Genomic DNA, 17,472 nt, shown 5'->3' with positions numbered 1-17,472 from the left:
GTGTACTCCTCTGCAGTTTTCTTTGGGACAACTGATGTGGTGGGACAGTCGGCTTCAAGACACAAGTCCAGCAGAGAAACTGTGCAGGACGGCTGTGTTGTTGGACGGTAAGTGTTCAATCACAAAGCACTGGGGCAAGACAGTTGAGTTTAGCTCGGATTTGTTGGCTTCATTAGTCAGTGATGTCATTAACAATGATAGGCCTGTATTGTTCATGTACGAACCTATTCATGATCTTCAAATGGGTCACCACAATCACAATACAGTCAGCAAGGATCACTATTTTACCCAAATTTCTTTACTTTCCATCACCTACAGCAGAGACACTTGTGAATTTTCCACAGTATCTAACAAAATAATGTGGTTCTAATGTTCAGCCAACTCCTGGTTTTTTGTTTGTTTGTTTTAATCTGACCTATATCTGCTCCGTCCCAATTTACCATGAAGAATGTGCCCTGCCAGGATAATGTTGTCACCTGTGACGATAAGGTATAGGCAGGTGGCTGATTCACATGACTACGACAGAAGTCAATGTTTAAAAACTCCAACACTGCATGATATTATCTTCTGTGTGTTTTACATGTAAAATCTCAGTTGAACCAGAAACCTCATCAGGCTTTTCCCAGTCTGTGGGCCTTCTGCATGGTCAAACCAGCACTTTTAATTTCAATTTCAATTTTTGCCTTTCTTACAAAGCACAGTAGTGAGATGACAGGTAATGAATGTAGAGAGATGGACGATGAACACTCAGACACACAGATTTCACAGTCCAGTAGCCTAATCAGTACTCGACATGAAATTATTTTTGACTCACAGGTTTGTTTCATACTATATTTTAGCGTGTGCATATGGGGTGTCGTTTTTAAATCGGCTCATGCAAAAAAACAAAACAAAACAAAAAAAACAGCAACATTTTGTCACATTTAGCTTAAAACCATGTTTAAAAAAGTATAACAATAGCCTAATTATAATTAATTACTATTATAACAATAATATTAACAATATCTGAATGGGTCAGTGGTGTGGGCGGGGCCGTACGAGCAGGGGGCGTGGTCAAAGGCGCAGGCTGGAGGTAATTTGCATATTTCATAAATATTTAGCTTTACACTTGGCGAACATTTTACATTTTTATTTAGATTTTAGATCTATCTATCTATCTATCTATCTATCTATCTATCTATCTATCTATCTATCTATCTATCTATCTATCTATCTATCTATCTATCTATCTATCTATCTATCTATCCTGGGAGTGAATGGGCCACATGTTGGGAGCTCAATCTTATTCAAACACAGTTCAGAATATGAGTTGATCTATGATTAAATACAACTGGACCTGCCACTGTAGCTCCATGCTGTGATTGTTGTTATGGGGGTGGGCTCCGAGGACCGGTGTGTCGGGTCAGGGTGGGGTCTCTGGGAGTGGATGCGCTGTCATGTGACCAGAGAGAGAGAGAGGAGGCAGAAACAGAGGAGTGGACACACACATACACTACACACTCGGCTGGAAACTAGACCACGGAGATGAGAGAAGAGCCGGGGACAGACACAGCAGGAGAAGTGTAAACAGCAGTTGGTGTCAGACTTTTGTTTGTTTGTTTTTATTATTATTATTGTTATTATTTGTTTTTACCTCGGTATTGTGTGTGTGACGGCTGCTGTCGGTGCCTACGTCATCGTCCGCATTCCTCCGCTGGCTGTGATTGAAACCAGCTCGGATTAGTTTGAGTGAACCGAGCGAAACTCGGCTACTGTCCCACCTTTATTAGTTCATTTAACAACAACAACAACAACATCTGGAGGACGCTGGACGGGACACAGCAGGCGCAGACAGGCTGGATGTTTCCCTGCTGTCCCGGGCAGTGACGGGGTAAGGGCGGCCGCCGAGGGGGAGACCTCTCTCTCCCTCCGTGTCAGAAAGTTGAAGCTAGCGACACTTAGCCGGCGGAAAGTGCTGCTCAATGTGTAATGGAGCCGATTTAACCATTAACTTTACAGCTGCTGAGGTGGATGATAACCGAGAATAGCGATGTTATGGCCTTACATCAGCATGGCATGGTGCTATTTAGTGCAGTAGCAGCAGAGGGTCTCAAGCGCTGGTCCGCGGCCCCTCAGGGGTCTCTTCTTTCCTCTCATTCACCAGCAATTTAAACAGAGCTGGGTAAGATTTGATAAACTTAATATTCAACTCAGTATGCAAGTAGTATGTATTGCAGCCTGGTGTTTTTACGTTTTCTTGTTTACTTTCAGCTTATAGTCTGTCAGGTTGTTAGTGACACCTGGCTAAAGCCACAGGCTGCAGCCTCTACAACCAGCTCATAAATCATTTTTGTCATCATGGTCATAACTATTGTCTGGACCAATATTCATTTTATTGCAGTTCTGTTGATATAGACTGTAAAGAGAGTAGACGACACCCAACACTTCAGCAAAACGGTGTCAAAAACTGGACAATATAACCATAAGAACAAGGTAGGGTTTATTAGTTTTGGCTAGTTGTGCCTAAAAGTAACTGAGTGGGTGTTAGTATTGGTTACTTATTTACCCATATAATATCATCAAGTATGGGGCTTTGTGTACTTGATGTAATTCACTTCATGCATATCCATTTGTGAGTCCTTGACATGAAAACACTGGGGGACCTCTGTCTATATGTGAACCCATAGAGCTCTGTAGCCTACAGTAAATGTTGCAACTTAATGTGTATTACCAGAGTTGTCTGACTGATAATTTAAATCTGCAGTCTAATTTTAATCACACACAACGACACACAACTCTAGGCAAACATGGCAGGACTTAAAAACAAAATAATGCAAATTGTGGGGATATCAGTCAGAAGCTCTGTCGATTTAGGACGTAGGGTTGAATCTCAGTGTCCTGACAATATTAATGATAACTTTTTTTGTGTTTGCTGTCCTGTGAAGGTTGGTCGATCTGGATCCAGAGCCAGAGTCCAGAGTGGAGGGCGGAGGCCAGGGTGGGCCGACCTCAGGCCGGGCCCATGGCGACCTCTCCAGGCTCCGCAGCTCCTCACTGGAAATCAGAGAGAAAGAAATCAGAGAAAAGGGCTCGGAGATCCTTAGGGAACAGCTGGACGCTGCAAAGAAGGTGTCGTAACCTACTTCATGCTAACACACAGTAAAAAATAAAGAGTTGACAGTGCAAATGTCCTTCCTTGTTCTGACCCTTTCTTCCACATATTTCAGGAACTGAAACTGAAAGACAAGGAGTGTGAGCGTCTTTCGCAGGTCAGGAACCAGCTGGAGCAGGAGCTGGAGGAGCTGACGGCCAGTCTGTTTGAGGTGAGTGCGCTGTAATTCTGAGCCTGAATTAGGCCTTGATGATGATAATGAGTCCTAATGTTTATAGTTTGGATATCACACTCACGTTTTAGTTTAATAAACCTGCAAAACCTGCGATAGCACAGAAAAACAAGTTAAAACAAAACTGAAATGTTTTACAGATTTTAAGATGAGATGAACTTGGTGCAAACAATTTATAAATCACACCCAGCTGTGTTTCTGTCCACCAGGTATATCATATGCAATATTCACTCTCCCTCATGTCCTAAAGTAGATATCTTAAAGGGATACTTCACCCAAAATCAATAATTAACCAATTTTCTAGTCAACGTCATGCCAAGGAAGGGTTCGGAGAACTTTCAAAGTCATCAAAACGCTTTTGGAGTTCCAGGGGGGGTCCGGCTGGCAATGGATTTTCATATATTGGCGGCGGATAGAGTTCACTTTTGAAATCGTCCAAAACACACACACTATGAAACATCCAAATACCTCCATACTGCTCGTCTGTATTGACCCAAGTTTCCTGAAGCCGCGACATGAAAAAGTTGTTCAGAAAAAAATATTTTGATCTCTGTTCTTAGCCTTGTTGTAGTAGTAGCTCCCAGTGGATCTGTTGATGTTTGTGCGCATGCGCGAGATTCGCTGCAAGATGTTGGTTCATCGTTGTAAACCACTGGATGTATGATCTAAACACGGAAGAACATCTCGCAGTAAATCTCACGCATCTCACGCAGCCACTGGGAGCTACTACTACAGTACAACAAGGCTAAAAACAAAGATCAAATTAATTTTTTACTCCTAAAACTATAGGGATTATGGCAATGGGCCAATTTGCCAAAATGTTGAACTATCCCTTTAAGAATCTGGTTGGTAACATTATCGTTTGGTGCTGGGCACAGAGTGTAGCATTTTAATCTGTTTAACATTTTCACTTTTCAAGTACTCAACTGGTGCTGCTGCTGGAAATGACACTGATGAGGGTAAAGAGGCTTAAACAAAGAAACAATGAAGCTATTGCACTGAAAGATGGTAACGAGCTGAGGATGTGGACAACAGTTTTCTAGCTTCACTGAAAAGACAAATGTCACATACATGCTGTCATGTTATTCATTGTTTATAGAAGATGTGTTTAGAGCATGTAGAAACTCCAACTTGTAGGCTGCACTCATCAAATTTACAATTGTATATTGATTTATATAGACCAAAGGGCTTATGGGTTATCTGGTGACTAGGAGCTATAAACCCACAGAAAACAATTGCCAGGTTCCTCACTTCCCCTCAGTGCTAAAGCATTTACCCTTTACTCACAAACTCCTTTGTCATCAGCCTTGTTCCCAGCAGCAGCAACTGTTTTCGGCAGAGAACAAAGCGAAGCAGTTCTTTTCCTCAGGAGTTGGTTGAAACCAAAGAGAGAGCTTCTTGAGAGTGAATACTGGACTTATATGAGTATGGTGTGAGACAAAACTTTACACAGACACTAAGAAACCTGAATACTGGATAAAATCATTTATACACAAAATATTTAAACATCACGAAGGGGGATAAGACTTAAAACTGGGATACTGATGTGAATATAAATCCACATGTCACCTTTTTCTCCCACAAAGTTACAACGATGCTGCTCTCAAGCATGAGTGGACAGTGAAGGACAACTTCTTATCAGATGTCTCAGATGTTACAGATGATACACAATATAGCAAATGTCTTTAATTTGTTGCAGTGTTTTAACCCTGTTAATGAAATTTACATCACAACAGGAAGCTCACAAGATGGTGCGTGATGCGAACGTCAAACAAGCGGCAGCAGAGAAACAACTGAAGGAGGCTCAGGGAAAGGTGTGTGGGTTTGTTTCTACTCCACTTAAAACTTTCGACGATGCCTTGTGAGTTGACCTTTTGTCCCATTTAAGTTCCTAGTTAGTGGCACCTGAACTCTTCCTGAATCTGCCTGATTTGTCTTAAAAAAAGGCAGCTACTGTGTGAAGACGTATTTTTTGAACAGTGAAAGGACACAAAGAGTGTCCTGTTGATGTTATTGATTTCTCTCCTGTCGTCAGATTTCATCAAGTCTTCATTTTTTTGCCTCTGTGTGGCTCCTAGATTGACGTTCTGCAAGCAGAGGTCACAGCACTCAAGACTCTGGTGTTGACGTCCACACCCTCTTCGCCGAACCGACAGCTGCACCCACAGCTGCAGCCTTCGGGGCCCAGGGGAGCGTACAAACACGTCGGGGGACACACCCGCAACAAGAGCGCGAGTGGTGCCTTTCCGTCCTCACCTGGAAAACCAGAACCTTCGTCGGTTTCCATTCAGCCTGCGGCCAAAGAGGACAGAGAGGTAACCCGAACCCAATGTTGCACCAATGTCTCTCTTATCTTTAAAATGCGCCCACGGACTGTGCATTTTCTTTTCCTCGCCCCTTGCTCTTGTTTCCACTCCACTCCATGTTTCTTTCTTGAGCTGAGTTCTCTTTGCTGTTTGATTCCTCTTTTTCTCTCACTACTAACCTCTGCCTGACTTGTCCTTCCTCTCTGTCTCTGCTGTCTCTTCCTCTCTCAGCCTGCTGTTCCCGCTCTCCTCTCTCTGATTCTCTGCCTGGTTCCTGGACACTCTGTCAGTGTGACCTATGACTCTTATTGGCAGGAGCGGGCAGAGGGGCAAGGCATTGACGGCAGACAGGTAACTGCAACCGTCCGATCAGGCTAGGTGGAGGTTCAGCTGTAGCTGCTGCATCTGCATTAATGTGACAGGGAGCAGGTTTTTCCTGCTCAACGTGACAATAATGTGCAGCATCCCTTGGGAAAAGTTTATTATCAGTCCTCATTCGAGAACAACATTCCTGCATTAAGAGTTCAGTTGCACTTTTAAGAAACTCAAACTGAGCATGCTGTTTCTGCCCTTCTCTTTCCAGCACTTCTTTTTTGAATGTTTAAACCGCTTCTCCTCTTAAAGTATTTGTTAGTGTTTATGGTTGACCAACCAATGTAAATAAGAGTTGGTCCTTCTAGTGCAAGTGGTGAAATTCACCAGTTGTGCTCTTGAAGCAGTTGTTAGTGTGCAGCAGGGACTGGGTATCCAAGGTTGGAGACAAACAAGGAGCCACTAATAATGTGGAGAGAAAAGTAATCCCTGCATAACCTCCGTATAGCTCTCTAACTGACTAAATAATAAAACCAGCTGTCTGTGTTTTATATGTTTGAACCATATTAGCCCCACGGCTCTGGAGTTGGCAGTACCGGTTTGTTAGGATACCGCTTTGCAGCTGCATTCAGATTTGGTCCACATAACGCCCCAGGGCTCAGGAGGTAGTGTGGATTAATAGCAAGCGGTTTGATAACCAGCTGTCAGTGTCTTTGAGCAAGAAACTGTCAGTGTCATGCTCAAAATACATAGAACCCCAGTTGCTCCCAGTAGGCAGAGCTGTGCCTTTCATGTTGTTAAGCTTTTTGTCATTTTCATAATTCAGTCTATTTCCCGTTTGCAAACCTCTCTGGTGCCCAGAGGGTGAATCCTACTGTTTCCTCTGGGTTTTTATCCAGTGCTTTTCACAGTTCTCACTTATCTTGTGAAATATATCAACATTTACTTGATGGACTGTAATGACATTAGGTTAACACATTTATGTCCCTGTCAGGATGAATTACAGTAACTCTGTCTGTCCCTTTACTTTTCCTTTTGCGCCATCATCAGGTCAAAACCTCAGTTTGTCCATTACTTTGACCTGTCAAGTGAATGATATGGTCATCAGTATCAAATTTTAACCGCGAGCGAACAATGCAACACTAACATGTTAGCATTGTTTTCATGAACGTGTAAGCGTTAGCATGCAGCTCAAAGCTTCAGAGAGCCACTAGTGTGGCTGTAGACTTGCAGTCTTTTTAAAATATGACTTAATCTTAAGTTTCTGTGATTTGTTGTAGCTTAATGTAGTCAACACATTAAACATGTCACATATTGACAGAGTGAGTGATTAACTGTTTTCTGTTTGCAGATGGACTCAGTTCTGTATGCAGAGTTTTTGATGTGGAAGGAACATCCCAGCCTGGATCGCTCGTCTGCCTTCCTGGGTCGTATCTACAAAGAGGACATTGGACCGTGTCTCTCTTTCACAAGATCTGAGGTATCCACCTTATTTGTTCTTAGCAGAAACATCTTGTCTCTGAATTTGTCATATTTGCAGTGTTCACTTATATTCGCATGGTTGATTCCTGTTCTCCACAGCTGTCCCAGCTGGTGCAGAGCGCAGTGGAAAGCAACTCTTTGACTATCGAGCCTGTGGCCATGTCGGCGTTACCGTTGGTTAAAGCCTCAGCTATTGAGTGTGGAGGCCCTAAGTGAGTTGTCATGTCTACGTATCTATTATCACAGCACATAACTCATCGTCTCCTCTGTCACCATTCACTCCTAAACATAGGCCAAATCAACACTGAACGTTTTAGTTTCTCCACTGATGATTTATGGTCATGGGCTTTTCACTGTCTTACCATGTATCAGGAGAGGGGTTTTAATCATCGAGCACATTTCTAATCACTGTCTGATTTAAAAAATCTTGTTTTCCAGTGGCTTTAGGGCAGCAATAGAGACGTAAGTCCTCCCCAAGAACCAATAACCTGTCCAGCTGCTTTTCACTAACACAAATGACTGTGGAATGAAGTGAAGTTTATAGACGTAAAGAAGTCTCACATGGGGCTTTGCATGTGTCTGCGTGTTCATTAATGTAACCTAGACTCTGTTACGCTATCAGTAACTAACCGTCTGTTATCATGCACCTCTGTTGTTGTGCTGCTCGTAAAAAGTATTTCCACATGGAACGTGTTCTCTGTTTTGCTTTCTCTGTTGATAACAAATGTGAATCATGTTCAGTGTTTGCAGCGATTAAAGCATGTATCCATGTCTTTTAGCAGTGATTTTATTTTCTAACAAACGATCTCTCTCCCCTTGTAGAAAATGTGCATTAAGTGGCATGACGCGACTCTGTCGACATCGCATTAAACTTGGTGACAAGGGGAGCTACTATTACATCTCTCCTTCCAGCCGAGCACGGGTAACTATCACTTCTATCACGTCTCCTTAACCTTCACATTGTCAGTGTTGCTACATGTCTTATCCTCCTTTTACTCTTCTAGATCACAGCAGTTTGCAATTTTTTTACATATATCCGCTACATCCAGCAAGGCCTGGTGAGACATGATGGTAAGTTGGCCTGTATTTACATGTGAAATGTGAAGTTGGTATTTGTGTTGTGTGTCTGTTTTGCTCCCTTTCCCTTCTTGCTTTGTCAACATTGGTTTTATTCAGTGTGATTGACACGTGGACATGTATCTCTTGTTGTCACTCTCCTGCAGCGGAGCAGATGTTCTGGGAGGTGATGCGTCTGCGTAGAGAAATGACTGTGGCCAAGTTAGGTTTCTACCTCACTGACCAGGGCTAGAGGACAGGACAATCCACGGACACACCCGACAAGAGAAGCATGATCCCAGGACCTCGATTCAGATGAGTTTAGGTTAAACTGCGGTAACGAACAGGTCTTGGATCAGTTTTTGTAGCAGAGGATGTACAGCAGTAGTTACAGCAGTAGTGCTGCATTGGAGGTCAACCAACAAGGGAAGCAGAAAATGTTCTAGTGCCATTTTGGACATGCAATAAGATGATGAGAATTTGAACCACTATTAAAGAGACATAACAGATAACACAATTCCAAATAGTGTTACTCCCACATATGTCAAATATATTCTTCCGTTTATAGTGATTCTCTCCAAGTGAGGAGAATTTTTTTTTTTTTACCTTGTTAGCTCTGAATCTCCCGGGTGGAGAACACACAACGTCTCATGTTCACACAATAGATTCTTAATGTATCATATTTCAGGCATTAGTCTGTTGGAAAGATGAGCACAGGATGAACGTGGAGGGAGTTTGGTTGGGTCTCTTACCTCACATATTACATACTTAGAAAATGATATATGTAAGAAGTGTGAGTTTGACAGTTTCCATAGAGCAATGATTTGGTTTTCTTTATTTTTACATAAATGTAATGTTCACCAGCACCACTTGGTTACTTTCAGTTATCGGCTCAAACACCACAGCCAAGACTCAAGTCAAGTCTCAGCATGGCCTTAAGTTTATTGATGCACTACCTGTACTAGAGGCCTTGTAAGAAACACAAGTGAAACATCTATGGAAGGACAGTTTCACTTTAGCTTGTAATTAATAATCAGATATATATTGTTAATGGATTAATCATTATACCTCCACATTCAAAATAGTGACAGCTTTACAATGTAAACATAAAATAAACAAGCTTTAATACATATGATCGCAATATGTACAACTGTTGCAACTGTAGTTTTGCACGTCTGCAACGCACAGTATGAACATACAGAGAAGCCATAAATGACTTTGCATGAATGCAGTACATAGCCATATTATGCAATGTATATTGGTTGTACCTCATAGTAAAGATTTATTACTATTAATGACCAGTTTTTACAAAAAACAGTCTTTGGAAGATGAAGAAAATGAAGAATATTGTGTCAGTAAGTGCAATAACTGCTTCTTAGCCTTATCTAGGGCTTTGAGGTTGCCAACCTCAGTGTGCTGATAAATAACTGTGTCTTCCTGTATACACACTCCATTAAAAACAAGGCATTGTAGCCTATAACCTTTGTCCCATGTGTGATTCACAGGTTTTGTTTGTGTGAAATCTGATTGCATTGAAATTGATTAGTTTAACTATGATATGATTTCATGTGTTTAAGTTCAGGCTGAAGCTGACTTCACAGTGATTCATCTCATCACAGTTGAATGACACAGAGACATGTCTCTCTCAGGGCAAGTCACTGGTTTTAGATTAAGGTCACTGCCAGGAACTGCCTGGTTACCCTAATACAAAAAGCTCTGATACACACCCACAGTTGCTCAACAGGTTTGTAAGCAGGAATCAGGCACATGGATCCTGAGGAAATACGGAGACCGTGTCCCACTCAGAGGAGCTTTATGGTATAAAAATCTTTTTTTGGCACAATCATTCCACTAAGATTTTCGTTTCCGGATTGAAAAGATTTGTAAGCTTGTTATTCTGTTTTAATGGCCTCATCACAAAGATTACAGCAGAACTTAATGAGTGAGCACCTCAGGGTGACATAATGTGTAGTCAGAGGACAAACCTCAAAACCTCAAACATCAAGGTAAAAGGTATTTGCTGTGCTCAACAACAGGGACACTTCCTTCTGTCAAACCTTTCTGTGATTATAAATTATCAAGACAAAAATATTGTACTCCTGTAGACAGTTAAATATATATTTTGTGTTGTAAATATAATAAAGACATCAAGATAATTTTAACAAAGAGGAACATTTGAATAAACCATATCCAAATATTTGATCAACCTTTTCCTTGGCAACATGGAGCAGTGACCAACTCCTCTTTCTTGGGGAAATACCTGCAACAAAGATGTACATATATTCTATTTTTATTGTCTTTCAGAGATAAATGAATATATTTTTTATTCTACTTATTAATTTACAGACTACATATGGCTTCAATAATTTATTTAATTTATTGATTTGATAAATAAATAATTCAATTTAGAATACCTTCGATAACAGATCATCATCATCACCAGCACAGCCACACCACCCATCACTACTATCACTGCTGTGACAATGGAGACGGCAGACAGTGAGGACGGCTCTGGATTTGTTAACACACAAAGAGAGAAAGCAACATTCATCATCCTCAGTGACAGATCTTTGGGCATTTTAAGTTAAGATTTATTTACATAGTGTATTTCAAAGCAGAAGTCAAAAGAAAAGTTTTCAACCCACCTGAACAAATAAAGGACCCCGATGTGTTGAGACATTCTAGGTTTTGCGGACAAGGAGAAGTCTGCTCTTCACATTCATTGATATCTGCAGCAGTCAAAAACAAATCAGTCAATCATCAACTAGATTGTTGGTCATCAGTATTGCTTTAAGTGAAATTATACTTCTATATAATGCACGGTTGCCCATGAAGTTGGAATAAAATGTTAGTTTTTTTTACCTCATGAAATGATAGTGACAATGTTATTTATTTTTGATAGATAAAGTGTATATCTTCTCATAACTTCAATCAATGTGTTCCAAACATATCATTGTGAAAGTTCAACCACAATTAACCTTTATGAAAAGAGGAATGTGTCTGAAAACAAAATTATTCCAACTTTATGGGCTACTGAGTATATATTTACATTGAAAACGATGAGGTAAAGGTTCATTTTTAAGAGAATTTCCTGGACTTCTCCATTTTGAATTCGAAACTGCCATTCTTCACCTTGAATAAAAATTAACTTAACATCTCTAGTAAGTTTAAGGCAAACTGGAAACAACATGCAAATTTCAATCTGCAATTCCATGACAACTAGCTCACAGATACAACATGGACCTTATGGAAAAAAAATGTTTCCAGCTGCTGTTTCCAAAGTCCGAAGACTGAAGACTTCCCAGACCCTCGTTTTGGTTCACATTTTGTGAAACAGTCATATTTAATAAATACTGTATCATGATGTGTTCTACAGCCTTAGTTTAGGGTTTGTACCTTGACATGTTGGTGGTGCGGAGCTCCACTGGTGGCTGTTTAGATCACAGCTGACGGATGAGGATCCCAGCAGAGCGAAGCCCGACTGACACTCGTACAGGATCACAGAGTCACAGAGCAGCGAGTAGCCGAACTGGATCCTGGGTATTGGACCACAGCTAGGATCTGGGAGAGAGGTGTGTGAAAAAACAACATGACACCACACTCAACATGTCTCTCTCTCCTCCTCCTCCTCCTCTTCCTCCTCGTCCTTCCTCACCTGCGTCTGGTTCTTTCCAGGGGCCCAGGTCGAGGTGAGGGATGAGAGGGTGGGAGCAGGCCAACATGTCCTCGGGGCTCTCAGTGTGTGAGAACGCATCAGCGGGGACAAGGGTGATGTGGCTGTTATCACAAATGATGCGGGACAGAGAGACGGCGTGGAGGTGTCTCCTCTGGGTGCTGGTGAACACTCCTTCCCTCTCCCACCAAAACCTTTGAGAACAAAGATTTAACTTGGCCTTATCTGCCGTTTTTATTTATGTTGGTAGATCAGCATTTGGCCATTAGATGCTTTAGTTTTACCTGTCTCCGTTCCTCAGGGCTCTGAACTGTTTGGCCAGCAGACAGGCCAGGAGCGGCCCCACTCGGCCTCCGGGTAGGGCAGGCTCTGAGATGGCCCCCACCCACACATCGATGTTGTGCGGCGTCCCGTACAGGAGCTGGAATTTGTGAGCCAAAGTGAAGTTACCCAGGATTTCAGCCAACTCTGCCGTAGAGTTGGGAACAGGAAGACCGCAGAACCTTCGCCACGAGCCGTATCCTGATGGGACAGAAAGGAGACATAAACAGGATAGTAAAGGCCTGGTACAGAAAGTGAGACATTGAATGACCATAAATCTTAATATATCAGGTGTTTTCTCAAAGTAAGCAAAAACTTAATTAAAAACCTTATGAGAAAATGGAGGGAGAAAATTCCCCACATGTATACCACCATGGTTAAAAACAAATATATAGGCTATATCAAGAAAATCAAAAGAAAATGAATAGGTGTTTTGGCTCCTTGTTAGATTTAAATGAAACTGTTCCATAGTTTAAGCGAAAAAAGTGGAGTCTATGTTGACATCATTTAGCCCAAAGCTCAAGATGCCTGGTAAATATTTTCTTTTCCCAGAATCTGGCGGTGAGTCAGACTCCTCATGTCTCACCACCACCTGAAATTTTATCAAAAGCAGCTGCAACTGCAAATGTGCAGAAGCTCCTCCTGTACTAACACACAACAGACCAGTTTCAATCAGATTTAACCATAAGTATTGGAGTCTAAAGGCACCAATATTTGAAAGTAGTACAAGATAAAATAGATACAGTATTTGTTGAGAGTCATCAGTACAAAGTGGTGATGTCACTAGAGAGCTGGTACCAGGTAAGCCGTGGTCTCGTCCTCTCTGGAGGTTGAGGGCTGCGAGATCCAGAGGCATCCCCCCCTGTGCCTGAAACAGTCTCTCCGTCAGCTCCTCCACCATCATCTGACCTGGAGTCTGTAGCTTGGCCGGAGACAGCAACAGGCCGCGCAGCACAGGGTCGATACCACCTGAAAACCACCAAGCGGTAAAACCAGCAGGAGTAGACCATGTGTAATTTCAGTACAATGAACGACAGCTTTGTTCTTTACCTTCCTGTACAACCCTCCAAGATGCAAACAGTGAATGGTGCAGAGGCAGAGGGGGATGCTGGGAGTCTGTGGTGTATCCCTTCCCCAACCTGGCCACCACTGGCTGTACGGTGACGTGGGCGAAGCGAAACGCAGCGGCTGCAAAGACGTTCGCGATGCCGGGATCCACGTCAGGGTTATAACCCTCATAGGGAGGCATCAGATGGGACATGGTGACGTCACCAAGGACCCGCGGCAGGTAGTGCTCCCATGTTAGGATCTGGAAAAGACAAGGAAGCCTGTTACAGGTGTGAAAGTGAAGGCAGAGGTGAACAGTTGCCAAGGAACAGGGTCAGGTCAGGGTAAACTTTTGTCTTTTTGAAAAGAAATTTGTCTTGGGTGTCTTGCTACATTACATTGCATCATAGGGCAAGAAACAGGCAAATAAAAACAAACATGAACAACTAAAAACAGGACTAAGAACAGGAGGTACATTGTTACAAAAAATAGTCACATAAACTGATGTAGATTACATTTAACAATGACAACACAGAGACATACAGAGACATTAAGACAATTCAAAGTGCTAGAAAAAGTGCCAAGTGCTTGTGTTCATTGCACGTTGCTCTTTTTCTCTAGTTTTTAACATTGTTCAACAGCTTAACAGAAGTTGGAACAAATGATAGTTTGAAACCACCTGGTGAATGGCTCCCATGATCTTTCGGGCCTCCTGATAGAGGACGTCAGGGCTCCAGTAGGGGTTGAGCAGGTGTAGCTCTTTGACCAGCCGGTTGTGCTCTCTCAGGAAGAGCGTGTGCAGCGCGATCATTCCCAGATGCTCATTGGCTCTTGAATCACCTGTAACACATAAATGATAAACTGCCTTTTTTTTTGCCACTGAAGCCTGCAGAGAAACAGACAAAACACTTGTTACATTCACTAACCAGCTTGAAAGCAGGATGTGTCGTTCTTCCGGTGTGTGGATCTGCCCACGGCCCCTGAGGTGGTGGAGTTTCGAGGGCCGCAGGGGTCCAGGTGTGGCTGCTGGCGGGGCAGGAAGGGCATGTAGGGCAGCTCCTGGTCTGTGTGCTGGGAGTTGAGGGCCATTGAGCCCAGAGGAGAAGAGCGGTTCCTCAGAGCCGATGCCAGGCCGGTGGAGCTGCCGTACACCATACTGGCATCTACAAAAGAGGTGATGGCGTTGAGCTGCTCTCGGTGCCGGTGAGGGAGCACAGCTGCACCACAGCTGGGAGCGGAGCGGAAGAAAGGCATGCAGCTCTGGACGCCATAACGGGGATCTGACAGCGGGATCTGGAAAAGAAAGCGTATTTATTTTCTAAATGATTTATTGTAGTAATTTAGTAACAGATACATTGTTGAATACTTCATTCATTGCTTGTTGTTATTTGATCATTGTTATACACCTTCACTTTTACTTGTTGAGTCTCTTGAGTCCTCTTATCTGGACACCAACTTCAAGCAAGTGGAGTCACACAACTAAATCATCTCATCTCTAGACACTGAGATCTCTTGTTTGTGTCTCTAACCCACCCAGCCTCTGATCCTGTTTGACTGACCCCAGGTTTGCTGACTCCTTTGAATGATGTTTTGATTATAGACAAGAATCAGCTGATAGTTTGTGCACCTGTATGGGGAAGCAGGGTGTGTCCCGGCTGCAGGTGTGTGTGCAGTCGGCTCCGGTCTTGAAGGCCGTTGTGCTGGGACTCTGAGGCGTCAGCACCACGTCGTGGTCGATCCACTGACCCCACTCCACCAGCAGGTGAGACAGAGCGGAGTCCAGGGAGATGTTGTCGTTGTGAGTGAACAGCACCTCCTGAGACACCCGCCGCACCTGGACAACAGACAGCAGAGTGAGGGGCGGTGGGGGTTAGAGAGCGGCCGGCGGGACAGAGGACGACTGAGTGCTGCTGCAGGAGTCCTACTGGAGGGAGGCTGGCGTTGTTGTAGGTGTGCTCTGGGTCCCAGCCTCTGGGTGCCCCCCACACATCCTCATACTCCGGAGGCAGCCAACGGGAATAAGGGATGTTCGCTGCGCCCCATCTGGGCTGCTGCCTGGACAGGAAAAGACAACATGTGTTAAGCAACATAAAAACAACAAAGTGTAATGAGTACAACACTGCTTTGCCGCTACATGTTGTCACTGTGTCAGCTCTGACCTGTTGTTACACTCCCCGGAGATGGATCTGTAGCGCTCAGACAGACAGTCGGTCTGACAGCTGGGGCTCTGCAGCTCGGCAGAGCAGCCCGTTACCTGCAGCAGGTTCTCCACATCTCCTTCACTCAGCAGCTCTTTAGGGGGGAAATGAACAAAATAATGACGATAGCTTAAATATCTGGGTTTGTTTCTGACTCCAAGTCAGTGTGAAATATTTAACATACAGGTGCAGAAACATCTGTATGTGTTGTGTAATGCTGCTGTTAAGTACCATGAGGGTTGGGCTGCACCATGGTGTGAGTGTAGACCATCTCTCTGATCAGCTCCACCGTGTTGTCTAGCAGCTCCGCAGCTCGGATCTGAGTCCTGGTCCTGGCTTCAGTCTGCTTGAACTGAGCCAGCAGGTCACTGGGTCTCAGAGCTCCTTCAGACAGAGACTTCTTCCCCCTGGAAACACGAGGAGTTTCAGTTCTCATGCTTCAATTTCTGCTTCAAGCAGCTTCTTCCACCAGGTTGACAGGATGCTGAACTCTGCCCACTACCTCCCCCTTCTGACCCCTGCACTGGACTTTAACCACAGCTACCATTATGCACTATACTTTGCACTACAGCCACTGATGTACATAGGTGATTTTATATATTATATTTTATATCTGTAATATTTATCTTAGGTGAAGGAGAAACAACTTTTTGATTCTTCTGTTTGTCTTTCAGAGAACAGACAATACAAATCTTTGAATCTTCATAGTGGCTCAGCTTGAATTTTTCCTGTGAATTTTTACCTCTCAGTTGTGCGAGCGTAAGCAGCATCGGTCATCTCAATGGCTCTGTGAAGAGCCTCCTTCACAAACACAGAGCCCAGATACACAGTTCCTGAGGTTTCCGCAAAGGAAAAGAGAGGTATAGTGTTAGTGTGGCTTCTTAGTCCCTGCTCTTTTCCTAATAACGAAAGAGAAACCCTACCTGAGGAGTTGTCAAATTCTCTGTTCAGTGAAGCGTGCTCAGGGAAGGAGAGCAGGACAAGAGCCAGTCCAAACAGAGAGAGGGACACCTGAGACCGAACGACATATCTTAAGAAATCTGGCATTTTGTTGTGTCAAATCACTAGAAAAAATGAAATCCCGAAACTCACCATGAGTGCTGCGTCCATCTAGATCATTAAAATTGTTCCGTCTGAGCGGAAAGGTGAGCACATCTAACCCCGCTCACAGAGTCTCACTGCTGCACTAACCATGACTCATCTTGAGAGCCAACAGGTGTGTGCATGTGTGTGTGTCGGGCTTCGAGCATCAAGGTTGCCATTTATACACTGGCAGCAGGGCCAACAGGTATGTGCAGAATCCCCCTTATCTGTCTTTCTGGTGACAGGAAGCCAACATCAAACAGTGGACTCACTGCCTCCACCAAATAACCTTTCAAATCAAATTTACTTCTGTCCTCCCATCCGTGATGAAAACCTCATGTCATATTTAGATCATTTCAAATAAATGAAACATTTCTAGCAATCCCGACTGACACGGCTCAAATTCAGGTGGGTGAAATATTGGAAGTCAGAGAAACATGCCACAGTTGCTTGGATATCAGCTGCACACTGAGATTTTGAATTTTTTAAATTTCACAGTGACACATAGGGTTCAGTTTGTTGGGATAATGTTTTATTAAATTGTGCTTCTTTGTCTGTGCCACTTGCCAGTTCAGTCTGATCCCCCCTGTGCCAGTAGGGCGGGGGTGAGGAGACAAGGATTACTGAAAATGATGGAGACGCTGAAAATGAGAAAGGGTCAGACAGAAAAG

General features: G+C 43.3%; 2 protein-coding genes across 3 annotated transcripts; one reads left to right on the top strand and one right to left on the bottom strand.

Moving 5' to 3' along the window:
* The first annotated feature begins 3,101 nt into the window (after window positions 1-3,101).
* rab3il1 (RAB3A interacting protein (rabin3)-like 1) lies at window positions 3,102-9,978 on the top strand. Of its 2 annotated transcripts, XM_083973168.1 has the most exons (10): window positions 3,102-3,108; window positions 3,207-3,302; window positions 5,060-5,137; window positions 5,402-5,638; window positions 7,293-7,421; window positions 7,523-7,635; window positions 7,862-7,885; window positions 8,246-8,345; window positions 8,428-8,494; window positions 8,647-9,978. In XM_083973168.1, exons 3-10 carry the CDS (start codon window positions 5,072-5,074, stop codon window positions 8,730-8,732), a joined length of 822 nt encoding a protein of 273 aa, XP_083829294.1. In that variant the 5' UTR covers window positions 3,102-3,108; window positions 3,207-3,302; window positions 5,060-5,071; the 3' UTR covers window positions 8,733-9,978. The 2 variants fall into 2 exon arrangements, with proteins under 2 accessions (XP_083829294.1, XP_083829295.1); XM_083973169.1 differs by lacking the exon at window positions 7,862-7,885.
* A 703-nt stretch (window positions 9,979-10,681) lies between these two features.
* epx (eosinophil peroxidase) lies at window positions 10,682-16,828 on the bottom strand (the record flags this gene model as incomplete). The annotated part of the gene is made up of 17 exons (XM_083973514.1): window positions 10,682-10,739; window positions 10,894-10,990; window positions 11,125-11,208; window positions 11,876-12,040; window positions 12,135-12,346; window positions 12,437-12,674; window positions 13,272-13,442; window positions 13,524-13,782; window positions 14,200-14,360; window positions 14,447-14,813; window positions 15,148-15,354; window positions 15,446-15,575; window positions 15,680-15,812; window positions 15,950-16,125; window positions 16,461-16,551; window positions 16,642-16,729; window positions 16,811-16,828. The coding sequence occupies 17 exons, from the start codon at window positions 16,826-16,828 to the stop codon at window positions 10,682-10,684; spliced, it is 2,655 nt and encodes an 884-aa protein (XP_083829640.1).
* Window positions 16,829-17,472: the final 644 nt, after the last annotated feature.

The sequence above is a fragment of the Trachurus trachurus genome (genome assembly GCF_905171665.1).
Source record: "Trachurus trachurus genome assembly, chromosome: 6".
In the NCBI taxonomy this organism is placed as follows: Eukaryota; Metazoa; Chordata; class Actinopteri; order Carangiformes; family Carangidae; genus Trachurus; species Trachurus trachurus.
The sequence above is the reverse complement of the archived record's forward strand: the minus strand, read 5'-3'. Positions and strand labels throughout refer to the sequence as shown.

Excerpts from the sequence above, each read along its gene's own strand:
- rab3il1 (XM_083973168.1), top strand. The coding sequence starts at position 5,072 with ATGGTGCGTGATGCGAACGTCAAACAAGCGGCAGCAGAGAAACAACTG. Across the intron at positions 7,422-7,522 it reads TCTCTTTCACAAGATCTGAG|CTGTCCCAGCTGGTGCAGAG; the intron begins GTATCCACCTTA and ends TGTTCTCCACAG. Across the intron at positions 7,886-8,245 it reads TTTAGGGCAGCAATAGAGAC|AAAATGTGCATTAAGTGGCA; the intron begins GTAAGTCCTCCC and ends CTCCCCTTGTAG.